The 15,294-nt window shown below is 35.8% G+C and overlaps 1 protein-coding gene across 1 annotated transcript; it reads left to right on the top strand.

The window, feature by feature from the left end:
- The first annotated feature begins 821 nt into the window (after positions 1-821).
- On the top strand, positions 822-14,981 carry LOC144196770 (sodium- and chloride-dependent GABA transporter 2-like). The gene is made up of 15 exons (XM_077717200.1): positions 822-1,041; positions 2,854-3,013; positions 3,879-4,013; positions 5,994-6,134; positions 6,206-6,296; positions 7,392-7,524; positions 7,595-7,729; positions 9,059-9,162; positions 10,514-10,638; positions 11,371-11,483; positions 11,554-11,691; positions 11,764-11,866; positions 12,776-12,876; positions 14,282-14,452; positions 14,512-14,981. The coding sequence occupies exons 1-15, from the start codon at positions 1,027-1,029 to the stop codon at positions 14,608-14,610; spliced, it is 1,764 nt and encodes a 587-aa protein (XP_077573326.1). The 5' UTR covers positions 822-1,026; the 3' UTR covers positions 14,611-14,981.
- Positions 14,982-15,294: the final 313 nt, after the last annotated feature.

Below are 15,294 nucleotides of genomic sequence, written 5' to 3'. Positions count from 1 at the left end.
GTCAAATGATTGCAAAGGGTTAAGTTGTGTTTTTTTTTGCCCCACAATGGCCACCGGTTTTTTAATGACCCCGTGGTAGCCCCCCGATGCCAGACACTAATTACGCGTTCCAGAAAAGCTAACGGAAGTGGCGGAGATTTACCCACAATACAATGCATGTTTTTGTACTTGAGCACCAGCTTAGTGAAGGAATTTCGCCATTGTATGGCCTATTTGAACTCTCACCATTTTATTTTGAAATAGGAGGGTTGGCAAATCGCAAAACCAACAAATATAGTAAAATAAATACATTCAAGTATTTCCAAGTGCTCAAAATAACTGTAAAGTAATAATCAGAATAATGACATTGGCAATTCAAAAATCAACAGGAAGTGACATAGAAAGGCCCTGAAAACAACAGGAAATAGTCAACAACAACAAATAAAATAACATAAATAAATTAAAATATATATACAAACTCCCAAATTATTAATTTTATTATTATTTTTATAGAATAAATACTATTAAAAGTAATCGTTTCATTCAGGAGTGTAAGCTAGTTGTTCAGCTAGCTATTACAAAAACAAATTAAAATAACATTCTCAAACTAAATAAATTTAAAAAACAACAACAGCATAAAAATACACATTTCATCCAAACTACTTTATTAAAACAACTAAAATACGTCAACAAAATTAAATGTATTTAAAAATATACTGTACGAAACGTCAATGGACCTCCAGTACAGGAATGACCCACGTTCCCTGAACGCGTTATGAAAGCATATCTTTATGACTTTTCTCCCATAAACAAGTGTCCTTTTGACACCAGTGACTTGTTTTTTTTAATGTATAAATAGATAAAAATTGCAAACGATTAACCAAAAGGTCAAATAACACATATTTTGCGAGAAAGTAACAATTTCTTAAAAGATAACGGCACACAAACAGGTGGGCTTTGATAAGGTCCTATTCTGCCCAGTAACGTCATTGGACCAAACCATTTGGTCACTAATTCCCCGGGGGGAATCCGATCCGTTAAACCGCAATGGCACAAGCAGAGGTAAGTCACGTGGAATTTTCATACAGTTATTTTTCTTCCCACAGCTTCTTTTCCATGAAGCACTAATAATTTTAATGCTTTTTAATTATTTCCCTAATATATTTCTCCCTTTTAGTTCCCCTTTTTTGTTATTATGTTGGTTTGGACGGTGGCGGGGAACCTGCTACGTTATTTTAAGAAGCAGGACCCCCATGCCTTTTTTAAATGCTCCTATATTTCATAACCACGTGGTTTAAAACTGTTATAATAACCATAGAAATAATCCCAACTCATTGAAAATGTAAGTAACACTCTTTTTATACCTGTTTGTTATAAGCTTCATTCATAAATTAAGATAAAATGGTTTGGTTGTCCCCACAATGGCGGCCATAGGGACCGTAGTTGCTATAAAAAATAGCACTTTTTGCCTTAACTACGATATAACTTCGTTTTTATGTAATTTACAGGTTTCAAACTCGGTGAACAGATACATTACTTTTTTAATATTCAAACGGTGGTAGTCAAAGTTCATAAAAATACTTTTAACGGCTTTAGACGTCCAATTTAGTTTGACTTAAATAGCTTCTAGTCCTAAAATTAGCATTTTTTCACAATGGAGTTTCAGTACGTATTCAATGTTAGCTAGCATTATTGCTAATTAATAACTTCTGTGCTAATTAAAGAACTAAATTCGATTGAAATAATAATAACATTGCTTACAATGACGTCATAGTACTGTTGTCATAAGATTGGCAAACAGATTTAATAATGTAATGTATTTTTGTTTTTCTTTATGTAATGAGGTGTTTGTATGTTGCATAAAGGAAACTTGCACGTGCTGCTCGGGGGTGATAAAGCACCCCCATTGTATGTGGTGGTCCTTGGGAAGATAAGCGAAAGCCAAAGCAACGGTCTTTTTATCATTATTTTTTTTTTAGGCTGTTGGTGTCATGTGTCAATCATGTAGCTATTTAGGATGTTTTTTTGTATGATTATTTATATATAATAATAATATGAATTTAAAGGAGAAATACTCTTTTTATTTTGTATTTTTTATATTTTAAATAAAGGAAATAATAAATAAACTATAACAAATATTTTTATATGATTATTTGAAATAATAATATTTTTAAATAAAGGAAATAAATATCCAAAAATAATATTTATGTATGATTATTTAAAATAATAATATGAATTTAAATTAAATTAATTTTTTATTTTGTATTTTTTTGTATTTTAAATAAAAGAAATATAATAAATAAACTGAGAAAAATGATATTTTTTATATGATTATTTGAAATAATAATATCAAATAAAAGGAGAAATAATTGTTGTTTTTGAATATTTTAAATAAATGAAATATATAAATTATATAAAAAAATATTATATTTTTTATATATGATTATTTAAAATAATAATATTAATTAAAAGGAGAAACAATCGTTTTTAAAACCTTTAAAATAAAGGAAATATATCAATTATATAAAAAAATAATATATTTTTTAATATATTATTTAAATTAATTAATTAATTAAAAGGAGAAATACTTTTTTAAATTTTATATTTTTTAAAATATTTTAAATAAAGAAATAAATTTAATAATAAAAAATAATATTTTATATATGATTTCAAAATAACTATTCATTAAAATGAGAAATACATTTTTTTTTATTTTCTTTTTATAAATATTTTAAATAAAGTAAATAAAAAATAGATTACATCATAAAAATAAGTAGAGGTGACCCTGTAATGAAAATAAACCAATAGGAGACCACGCCTCCTTTGAAAAAAATATTTCCTGTTGATTTAACCAATAATGACTTCTTTTTGCAGCCGACCTGCCTTGAAAAATGGAAGGTGTCCAAAGGAGCGGGCGTTCACGCCCGGGGTCAGTGGGCCAGCAAGTCCGAGTTCCTTCTGGCCGTGGCGGGACAGATCATCGGTTTGGGCAACGTCTGGAGGTTCCCATACTTGTGCTACAAAAATGGAGGAGGTACCATACTATTCATTATTATTTTTCATGTACAAATGATTAAAAAAAATACCCTGAAATGAACAAAAATGACCTAGGAATGTCACAAAATCGTCAGGAAATGATCCGTAAATGTCTCAAATTCACCAGGAAGTTACCAAAAAGTCTAAAAATACCCAGAAATGAGCCAAAATCAACAGGAAATTACCCAAAATGAAAAACAATGACATTACAATGTCACAAAATCAGCAGAAAATGACCTCTGAAGATCTGAAATTCAACAGGAAGTGACAAAACAACTCCAATAAATACCTAAAATCGAGTTAAAATCAACAGGAAGTCACTTAAAATGTAAAAGGTCTAAAAAATAAAACCCAAATGTCACAAATTCAGCAGGATATGACCTATAAAGATCCCAAATTCAACAGGAAGTGACACAACAACTCTAATAAAAACTCCAAAATCAACTCAAGTCAACAGGAAGTCACCTGAAATGTAAAAGTCTAAAAAATAAAACCCAAATAAATAAAATAAAATAATAAAATACCCTTAAATCAGCCAAAAACCAATAGTAAGTGACCTAAAATTAACAAAAATAACCCCAAAATGCCCACAAATCAGCCAAAGTCAACAGGAAGTCACCTGAAATGTAAAAGTCTAAAAAATAAAACCCAAATAAAAATATAAAATAAAAGAATACTCCCCTAAATAAGCCAAAAACCAACAGGAAGTGACCTAAAATGAACAAAAAGAACCCCCAAATACCCCCAAATCAGCAGAAAACAACCTATAAATTAATAAAGAAACTTTATATGTATAACATAATTTGAATTATATATCAAATATGTATTTTTTAACAGGCAAAATCCATTGTTTGTGTTTCTAGGGGTGTTTTTTGTACCTTACCTTTTGTTCCTGGTACTGTGTGGGATCCCCTTGTTCCTTCTTGAGACCTCATTGGGCCAATTCACCAGTCTGGGCGGAGTCAGCGCCTGGAAGACCATATGCCCCATATTTGGAGGTGCGTGCGTTCGTACATATTATAATACACAACACATAAATACACATCACAAATACAAGACACCACGATGTCATGACAAATTAGCGAATGCGCCCGTATATGGTCATTTTTTGTCAAAATAGCATCGAACTAACAATAAGCCCACTTTTTTTCCTTTGTATTAGTCACTAATACTAATAATTAGTGCAAAGAATGAGTAAATTATCAAAATGTTTATTAAAATAATCTTACTTTTACTTTATGAACAATATATTATGAACAAGAGAATAACATAAGAACATCAATACATGTCAATTCATGTTGTCTGCACCTACTAAAACACTGCGCCCCTAGCGGATAATACAAGAACTACAGATTTTGAAGAAAATTTATATATTTTTTTATACATTGCAGCTTTCTTGCCCGGGCCGTACCAAACCACCAGACGGGCCGGATCTGGCTCGCGGGCCGTATGTTTGACAACCCTGGGTTAGACGCTAAATTAAATTTTTAATGATTTTGATGTTTAGGAATGAAATTCAAGAAAAAAATGAACTTTTTTTTGGAGGATAATATAATTTAATCACTGCTTGCTCAATTTTTTTTGTCCCAAAAACAAGAACACAACAAAAAAAATGTTATTTTCTGCAAAAAATAATTTAAAAATGTTTAAAAAGGACTCACTGTTACTGCATTTCTTTGTTTTTTTGGCAAAATAACATAATTACTAATTCTTAACCCTAAACCACATTTTTTTGTGAATTTTTCGCACCAAAAAATAGAAATATTTTTTTTTACAATTATATATTATTTTTCACAGAATAATATATCTAAAATCCGGTTTCCCCATTTTTTTCTCCCCAAAAACAAGTACACAACAAAAAATTGTAATCTTCTGCATAAAATTTAATGAATTTAAAAAATGTATAAAAAAGGACTCACTATTAATTCATCTCTTTGTTGTTGTTTTTTTGCAAAATAACATATATAATCACTGGTCACTAACCTTAAACATTTTTTTTGTGAACCAAAAAACATTTTTTTTTACAAAAAAAGTCCACATTTTTTTCAGTTTTTCGCAGAATAATATATTTTAATACCGGTTTCTCCATTTTTTTCTCCCCAAAAACAAGTATACAACAAAAAAAGTAATCTTCTGCATAAAAAATAATTAATTTAAAAATGCATAAAAAAAAGGACTCACTATGACTTCATCTCTTTGTTTTTTTTCGCAAAATAACATATCTAATCACTGGTCACTAACCTTAAACAACATTTTTTTTGTGAACCAAAAAAAAATTTTTTTTCACAAAAAAAGTCCACATTTTTTTCAGTTCTTCGCAGAATAATATATTTTAATACCGGTTTCTCCATTTTTTTCTCCCCAAAAACAAGTATACAACAAAAAAAGTAATCTTCTGCATAAAAAATAATTAATTTAAAAATGCATAAAAAAAAGGACTCACTATGACTTCATCTCTTTGTTTTTTTCGCAAAATAACATATCTAATCACTGGTCACTAACCTTAAACAACATTTTTTTTGTGAACCAAAAAAGTCCACATTTTTTTCAGTTCCTCGCAGAATAATATATCTAAACGCCAGTTTCTCTATTTTTTTCTCCCCAAAAACAAGTACACAACTTTTTTTGGTAATCTTCTGCATAAAAATTAATTAATTTAAAAATTCATAAAAAGGACTCACTATTACTTCATTCTTTGGTGTTTATTTTTGCAAAAAAATATCTAATATCTAACATATCTAATCACTGGCTCACCCTAAACAACATTTTTTTTTAACCAATTTTTTATTCATTTATTTTTTTACTAAAAAAGCTTCCACATTTCTTTCAGTTTTTTTGGCAGAATAATATATCTAATCCCCAGTATCTCCATTTTTCTAATTTCTCAAACAAATACACAACATTTTTTGGGAATTTTCTGCAAAAAAATAAGGCCTGAGTAATTATACATTGACCATGTTTTTTAACCCCGCCTCCAGGGCTAGGCTACGCTAGCCAAATGATGATCTTGCACGGATGCGTGTATTACATTGTGATTTTGGCGTGGGCCTTGCTCTACCTGTGCTACAGTTTTCAACCTCAACTTCCCTGGTCACACTGTAACAACACCTGGAACACGGGTCAGTAATCAGCCCAAAAAAAAACACCCACAATTTGTATTAAAACCTATTTTTTTGTGCTTTTCTTACAGAGGCTTGTTTTCTCTTTGACCACCAAAACCAGACAGCTAACGTTAGCAACCCGCCCGACAACGCCGCTTCTCCCGTCATGGAGTTTTGGGAGTGAGTCAAATCATTTAAAAAAATCCATGCTAAGCTAATTGGATGCTAGTTTGCTCCAGCACCCCCCGCACCCCTTATATAAAAGGTTCGGATTTTCTGAGTAGTCTGGATTCCTCCATTTCTCAAAAACTTGGATGCTAAGCTAACTTTATGCTATTTTGTGGCTAGGTAGGAGTTAGGTGAGATAGGCTCCGGCACCCCCTGCAAACCTTGTGAGGATGAATGGTTCAGATTCTCTGGGTATTCCTGCCATTTCTCAAAAACATGGATGCTAGGATAACTGTATGCTAATTTGTGGCTAGGTAGGAGTTAGGTGGGATAAGCCCCGGCACCCCCTGCGATCCTTGTGAGGATAAAAGGTTCGGATTTTGTGAGTAGTCTGGATTCTTCCATTCATTTCTCAAAAACTTGGATGCTAGGCTAACGATATGCTAATTTGTGGCTAGGTAAGAGTTAGGTGAGATAGGCTCCGGCACCCCCTGCAACCCTTGTGAGGATAAATGGTTCGGATTCTCCGGATACTCCCGATTCCCCCCTTTTCTCAAAAAAACATGGATGCTAGGCTAACTATTTGCTAATTTGTCGCTAGTTATGAGTTAGCTGGGATTGGCTCCAGCACCCCTGGCGACCCTTTTGAGGATAAACGGTTTGGATTCTTCGGGTAGTCCCGATTCCTCTCATTTTTCAAAAACATGGATGCTAGGCTAACTGTATGCTAAATTGTCGCTAGTTCGGAGTTGGCCGGGATAGGCTCCGGCACCCCCGTGACTCTCAGTGGTTCGAAAAATGATTGAATGAGTTTGGTGCATTTTCGGATTACTTCCTGTGGATTTTGGGGCATTTCCAGGTTACTTCCTGTATGTTTAGGGCATTTCCTGGTAACTTCCTGTTGGATTTGAATCATTTCTGGGTAACTTCCTGTTGGTTTGGGTTATTTCCGGGTGACTTCTTGTTGATTTGGGGCATTTTCATGTTATTTCCTCTATTTTTAGTGCATTTTCAGGTAACTTCCTGTATTTCTGAGGCAGTTTTGGGTTACTTTTTACTTTTTTTCGGTACTAACAATCGTTTTTTGTGTATTTTTTTTTGCCACAGGCGAGAAGTACTCCACCTTTCGGACAATTTAGACGAACTGGGCCCGATCAGTTGGAAGTTGGCGTTGTGTCTGGCCGCCGTCTGGTTGGTTTGCTACTTTTGCGTTTGGAAGGGAATCAAATCTACGGGAAAGGTCAGTACAAAGCTATGGACTTCCACATGACGACGCGGTGGTGTAGTGGAGCTGTGTTGCTGTCTCGCAGGTGGTGTACGTGACGGCCACCTTTCCCTATCTCATGCTGTTTGTCCTATTGGTGCGTGGCGCCACTCTTCCCGGAGCGGCTCAGGGGATCGTCTACTACCTCAAACCTAACCACACTCGATTGGCCGACCCCCAGGTTGGTCCTTTCTCATTCGTTGGTTTGGTTCAGAGGGGGCGGGGTTTGGAGGAGGAAAGGAGGAGTGACTTGGGAATGCCCCAAATCAAGAGGAAATGAGTCAGGAATGGTCTGAACCAGCAGGAAGTCACTGAAAATGCCTGAAACCAACAGGAAGTGTCTCAGGAATGCCCCAAATCAAGAGGAAGTGACTCAGGAATGCCCCAAACCAACAGGAAGTGACTTAGGAATGCCCCAAATCAAGAGCAAGTGACCTGGAAATGCCCGAATAAACAGGAAATGACTTGGAAATGCCCCAAATTGACAGGAAATGACTTGGAAATGCCCCAAATTGACAGGAAATGACCCAGGAATGCCCAGAACTAACAGGAGGTGACCCAGTAATGCCCAGAACTAACAGGAAGTGACCCAGTAATGCCCCAAATCAAGAGGAAGTGACATAGAAATGCCCGAATAAACAGGAAATGACTTGGAAATGCCCCAAATTGACAGGAAATGACTCAGGAATGCGCCAAATCAACAGGAAGTGACTCAGGAATGCCCAGAACTAAACGGAAGTGACCCAGTAATGCCCCAAATTAGGAGGAAGTGACATAGAAATGCCAGGATAAACAGGAAATGACTTGGAAATGCCCCAAATTGACAGGAAATGAGTCAGTAATGCCCCAAATTGACAGGAAGTGACACAGAAATGCCCCCAACTAACAGGAAATGACTCAGTAATGCCCCAAACCAACAGGAAGTGACCAAGTAATGGCCCAAATTAAGAGGAAGTGACACAGAAGTGCCCCGAACTAACAGGAAGTGACACATAAATGCCCCAAACCGACAGGAAGGGACTCAAATGCCCCAAATCAAGAGGAAGTGACCTGTAAATGTTCCCAAATTACCAGGAAGTTACCCTTAAATGTTCCCAAATCCACAAGAATGCCCCAAATGAACAAAAAGTGACCCAGGAAGCCCCAAATCGACAGGAAGTGACACAGAAATGCCCCGAATAAACAGAAGTGACCCATAAAGGCTCCCAAATCAAGAGGAAGTGACCTGTAAATGTTCCCAAATTAACAGGAAGTAACCCATAAATGTTCCCAAATCCACAAGAATGCCCCAAATTAACAAAAAGTGACACAGAAATACCCCAGATAAACAGGAAGTGACCTGTAAAGGCCTCTAAATCAACAGAAAGTGACCCATAGTGTAGAGTAGTTCAACCCTGTTGATGTTGGGCTTTTCTGACCACTTCCTGTTCATTATGGTCCTATTCCAAGTCACTATTTGGGTCACTTCCTGTTGACTTTTTATTCTTATGACTTTTTCTTGTCTGGTCAGGTTTGGATGGACGCCGGTACCCAGATCTTCTTCTCGTACGGAATCTGCCTGGGAAGTTTGACGGCGTTGGGCAGTTACAACAAATACAACAACGATTGTTACAAGTAAGGAAAAAGAAAAGAAAGAAAAGAAAAGCTGCCCGTGGGTCAGACGGAAAGAAAAAAAGAAAGAATGAATGGAATGAGGTTAAAAAAAGAAAAGCGAAAGTGTGTGAGGGCCAGCCACACCTCAAAGAAAAGCTCCGTTCAGTTGAGCTGCCTCAAATTCTTCTTCTTCTTCTTCTTCTTCTTCTTCTTCTTCTTCTTCTTCTTCTTCTTCTTCTTCTTCTTCTTCTTCTTCTTCTTCTTCTTCTTCTTCTTCTTCTTCTTCTTCTTCTTCCCACAATTGAAGTAGCCTTCTTTTTTTCATACTTGCCTTCGTTTATTGAGTAAAGGCAGACTTAAAGCGGTGGCGGCAAGTTGTCCAAATGTTCATCCTGAAATGATGTACACTGGCAGTGGGGTGGTTATGATTCAAAAAAGGCAAATCAATTGAAACCTTTATTTATATTTTTACTATTGTTATACAATGATGATACTCTATTGTACATTGAAAAGAAAGGAGACCATTTTTTTTCTTTAGATTTGGTTCGATTGAATTAGATTAGCCTACTTCAGATTTAGTTTAGATTCAGTTCAGATGTAGTTTCAATGTAGTTTCGATTTGGATTCCATTTTGTTCAAATTTGGATTCAATTTGGATTCCATTTTGTTCAAATTTGGATTCAATTTGGATTCCATTTTGTTCAAATTTGGATTCGTTTTAGTTTACGTTTTGATCTGATCTAGTTTAGATTTGGATTAAATTTATTTGATTTGGATTTGATTTAGTTTAGATTTTATTGAATTTTGATTTGGATGTGATTTGGTTTAGATTTAGTTTAGATCTGGATTCGATTTGGTTTAGATTTTGATCTGATTTAGTTTAGATTTGGATTCAATTTTGTTTGGATTTGGATTTGCTTTAGTGTAGATTTGGATTGGATTTAGATTTGCTTTAGTATAGATTTGGATTTGATTTGGTTTAGATTTGGATTCAATGTAGTTTAGATTTGGATTCGATTTAGTTTAGATTTTGATTCGATTTAGATTAGATTTTGATTCGATTTAGATTAGATCTGGATTCGATTTGGTTTAGATTTTGATTCGATTTTAGTTCAGATTTGGATTCGATTTTGTTTAGATTTGGATTTTATTTAGATTTTGATTCAATTTAGTTTAGATTTGGATTGATTTAGTTTAGATTTTGATTCGATTTAGATTTAGATTAGAAGTGTATTTGAGCCCGTCTTTGGTTACACTAGCAAGTACAGACACAGAAGACATTGTAGACCGAGTTAAAAAAACTGAAGCCACACACACACAAAGTCCACAAGGTGGCGACCTTCTGCTAATCTATTTTTGTTGTTATTGACAGGGATTCGTACCTTCTGTGCCTGTTGAACAGCGGCACCAGTTTCCTGGCGGGCTTTGCCATCTTCTCCGTCTTGGGCTTCATGGCCCAAGAACAAAATGTGGACATCGCCACCGTCGCCCAATCAGGTTTAACCTTACACTCATTACATATTCGCAAACGTTCCAAGATGCAAAAAAAACACCCAAAAACATAATTAAAAAAATACAATTTTCCATTGCAAAAATACAGGCCACACTGTAAAAAATGCTCACAAAATAACATTAACATTTTTGGTATTTTTTTGTCCATTTTTATTCCCTATTAAAAGCAGAATACGAGGTAACACTGTAAAACATGCTCACAAAATAACATGGGCAACTATTGTAAATACAAGCAACACTGTAAAAAATGTTCGCAAAATAACAAGCTATTGAGAGTAAAGGCAACACTGTAAAAAAAAATTGCAAAAACCATGGGCAATTGTAGGTAGATGCCACATTGTAAAAAAATGCTCACAAAATATCATGGGCTATTGTAAATAGATAGAGGTAACACTGTAAAACATGCTCCTAAAATAACATGGTCTATTGTAAATAGATATAGAGTTAACACTGTAAAACATGCTCCTAAAATAACATGGGCTATTGTAAATAGATGGAGGTAACACTGTAAAACATGCTCCTAAAATAACATGGTCTATTGTAAATAGATATAGAGTTAACACTGTAAAACATGCTCCTAAAATAACATGTGCTATTGTAAATAGATGGAGGTAACACTGTAAAACATGCTCCTAAAATAACATGGGCTATTGTAAATAGAGGCAACGCTGTAAAACATGCTTTCAAAATAACATGCACTTCATTTTTTAATGGCAGGTCCCGGGCTGGCGTTTATCGCCTTTCCCCGAGCGGTCGCCATGATGCCTCTCCCGCAACTCTGGGCTGTCTGCTTCTTCCTCATGATCATCATGCTGGGATTGGACACACAGGTGGCGCTCTCGTCCTAATATTCGCAGGTCCAAGCCAAAACAAACTACATAATTTTTTTCTATGTGCTAGTTTGTTAGCCTGGAGGCGCTAATGACGTCGGTGAGCGATTCGTACCCCGATCTGATTCGACGAGGCTACCGACGAGAGCTCCTCCTCCTTTTTGTGTGTGTGGTGTGCTTCGGCGTGGGATTGATCATGGTGACCCCGGTGAGATGGGTAAAATGGCCGACATGTTCTTCTGTTGGAGACTAGAGATTGTTGTCTATGTTTTTTTCGCAGGGCGGGCTCTACGTTTTTCAGATCTACGATCATTTCTCCTGTAGTGGAGCTAGTTTACTGTTGCTGTCTATTTTTCAGTCCGTCGCCATTGGCTGGATTTACGGTAGGGACTTGTTGTTGTTGTTGTTTTTTAAAACAATAGTAATAATTATAATGATAACAAAAAATAAAAAATACATGTGAAACATTTTTATTTTAAATTATAAATTATTTAAATAAAAAATACATAATAATTTAAACAAAAAGTAACAATAGAAATGATTTCAATAAATAAATAAAAATTAAATTTAAAAAATCAAACAATTTAAAACTTACAAAAATGTAAAAATATAGAAATAATTTAAAACTAAAAAATCCCAATAATTTAAATAAAAAAGCAATAAATAAATAAAAATTAAATTTAAAAAATCAAACAATTTAAAACATACAAAAATGTAAAAATATAGAAATTATTTAAAACTAAAAAATCCTAATAATTTAAATAAAAAAGCAATAAATAAATAAAAATTACATTTAAAAAATCAAACAATTTAAAACTTACCAAAATTTAAAAATATAGAAATTGTTTAAAACTAAAAAATAATAATTTAAATAAAAAAGCAATAGAAATAATTGAAATAAATAAATATTAAATAAACAAGATTAAAACAATTTAAAATAAAAATCATTTACAAAAAATACAATTAATTTAAATAAAAACGATAATAAAAAAATAATTTCAATTAATAAATAAAAGCTACAATTGGTTATTTGTCTACTTTTTACCCTGCGATTGACCAGCTACCCCAAATCATCAGCTGGGATAGGCTCCGGCACCCCCTGTGACCCTTGTGATGATAACCATTCCGTCGCATGCCCTTTTTTAACGGGTTAGGGTTAAATCTCACAATGCTGAAGCTAATGCCAATTTCTGGTGAATTTAGCAACAAATTAGCCAATGTGATTTAGCATTTCTAGACGCCAATTATTAATATTAATATTTTTATAATAACTTTAGTCTTTTGTTTGCCAGGCGCCGAACGCTTTTGTTCCAACATCAAGGACATGAGCGGTCGCAAGCCACTGCTTCTCTTCAAGCTCTGCTGGAAATATGTCACGCCGGCCGTCTGTACCGTATGTACCGGCGCCGCTCCGGCACCCCCACCACCCCTAACGCTCATTTAAACAATAGCACCATTGGAAGAAAAAATAATAACTTGAAATAATCGAAAACAAGAAGTGACTGTAAATCATGACTGTAAGTCATCCAAAAATGCCTGGAAGTCAACTTGGAAATGCCTTAAAAAATCAACAGGAAGTGACCAAATGTCAACAGGAAGTCACTGGAAATTACTCAAAATCAACAGGGAGTGAGTGACCCACAATCAACAGGAAGTGACCAAACTCAACAGGAAGTTACCCAACCTCATTAGGAAGTGACCCAAACTCAACAAGAAGTCATTCATAAATGCCCCAAACTCAACAGGAAGTTACCCAACCTTAACAGGAAGTGACCAAACTCAACAGGAAGTTACCCAACCTCATTAGGAAGTGATCCAAACTTGACAGGAAGTGACCCAAACTCAACAAGTCATTCATAAATGCCCCAAACTCAACAGGAAGTTACCCAAACTCAACAGGAAGTTACCCAAACTCAACAGGAAGTGATCCAAACTCGACAGGAAGTCACTCAAATGCCCCAAACTCAACAGGAAGTGACCCAAACTCAACAAGTCATTCATAAATGCCCCAAACTCAACAGGAAGTTACCCAAACTCAACTGGAAGTGATCCAAACTTGACAGGAAGTCACTCAAATGCCCCAAACTAAACAGGAAGTGACCCAAACTCAACAAGTCATTCATAAATGCCCCAAACTCAACAGGAAGTTACCCAAACTCAACTGGAAGTGATCCAAACTTGACAGGAAGTCACTTAAATGCCCCAAACTCCACAAGAAGTCACTCAAACTCAACAAGAAGTGACCCAAACTCAACAGGAAGTGATCCAAACTCAACAAGTCATTCATAAATGCCCCAAACTCAACAGGAAGTGATCCAAACTTGACAGGAAGTGATCCAAACTTGACAGGAAGTCACTTAAATGCCCCAAACTCCACAGGAAGTGACCCAAACTCAACAAGAAGTGACCCAAACTCAACAAGAAGTGACCCAAACTCAACAGGAAGTGACCCAAACTCAACAGGAAGTGACTCAAACTCAACAGGAAGTGATCCAAACTCGACAGGAAGTCACTCAAATGCCCCAAACTCGACAGGAAGTGACCCAAACTCACTAAGTCACTCATAAATGCCCCAAACTCACCAGGAAGTGACTCAAACTCAACAGGAAGTCCCCAACCAACAAAAAAACAGCCTAGCAATCATCAAATCAAAGCATCCTCTACCAAACAACATTTCCAATAACAACGATAACCCATAAAAAACAAACCACCCAATATTTCCTTATCGAAACACAATGGCCCCTCCCATCCTCCCATCCCCCCTCCCTCCCTCCCTTTCTGTCTCTCTCTCTAAACAGGCCACGTTCCTGTTCTCTTTATTCCGCTGGTCTCCACTACGCCTGGGCAAAGGCCTGGCGGCGCCATCTTGGGCCACCACCCTGGGCTGGCTCCTCACCCTGTCCTCCGTCTCCCTGCTGCCCATCTGGGCCGTCTACGCTCTCGCCGTCACCCCCGGCAACCTCTCACAGGTAGAACCCAAACCTCCCTCCCTTTTTTGTGTTTAAACCCCGCCTTTCTCCCCACACAGCGATTGACACGCCTATGCCGACCCGGCACGTCGGCGGCCGCCTACATCCCGGCGGTGCCCCTCCCCCAGAAGCCCCCCCGAGACCTCCTGGGACACTAAGCCACGCCCCCAAGAGACCAGACCTCAGAATGTAACGGGATATTTTTAATTATCTTTAAAAATGTCCGTAAACGGTGCCAAATTTTGATCCAACTTTCCGTTAACAACTGAATATAGACTGCATTACCCACGATGCACCTTGGTGCACAACCAGGAAGTGGCAATCATTCAACACTCCGACGTTTTTCTGTTTTCCAGAAAAGTTTGTCATATTCTACTGTTATTTTTTTCATTTTTTATTATTTTTTTTTTATACAGAACATTTACATTTTATACATTTGTATAATCCACTACTTTTAGTTGTATAGAAATTTGAAAATTGCATTTATTTGTATGGATTTTTGTTGAAGAAAAATGAAATGTTCAAAACATTGGCGTCTGTGACCTTTGACCTCCTTTTTTTCAGATTCCAATTGTTTTAATTCTGTTAAAAAGCTGGTACCAAATTCCATTGCTGACCTTTGACCCTGCTCTTCATATCGCCTGCCATTAATTTACTGACCTTTGAAGGCACTATGGGTCACTTCCTGTTATTTTTGGGGCGCTATAGGTCACTTTCCGTTAGTTTTGGGTCAATTCTTGTTATTTTTGGGTCACTTCCCATTATTTTTTGGATCACTTCCTGTTTTTTTAGGTCACTTCCCATTATTTATGGGTTACTTCCTGTTATTTTTGGGCCACTTC

This window comes from Stigmatopora nigra, chromosome 1 (genome assembly GCF_051989575.1).
Source record: "Stigmatopora nigra isolate UIUO_SnigA chromosome 1, RoL_Snig_1.1, whole genome shotgun sequence".
In the NCBI taxonomy this organism is placed as follows: Eukaryota; Metazoa; Chordata; class Actinopteri; order Syngnathiformes; family Syngnathidae; genus Stigmatopora; species Stigmatopora nigra.
Note: the sequence above shows the minus strand (reverse complement) of the source record. Positions and strands in the feature narration are given on the sequence as shown.

Coding starts and splice junctions, on each gene's coding strand:
- LOC144196770 (XM_077717200.1), top strand. Junction 3,014..3,878: donor GTGCTACAAAAATGGAGGAG/GTACCATACTAT, acceptor TTGTGTTTCTAG/GGGTGTTTTTTGTACCTTAC. Junction 11,484..11,553: donor TGCTGGGATTGGACACACAG/GTGGCGCTCTCG, acceptor TCTATGTGCTAG/TTTGTTAGCCTGGAGGCGCT.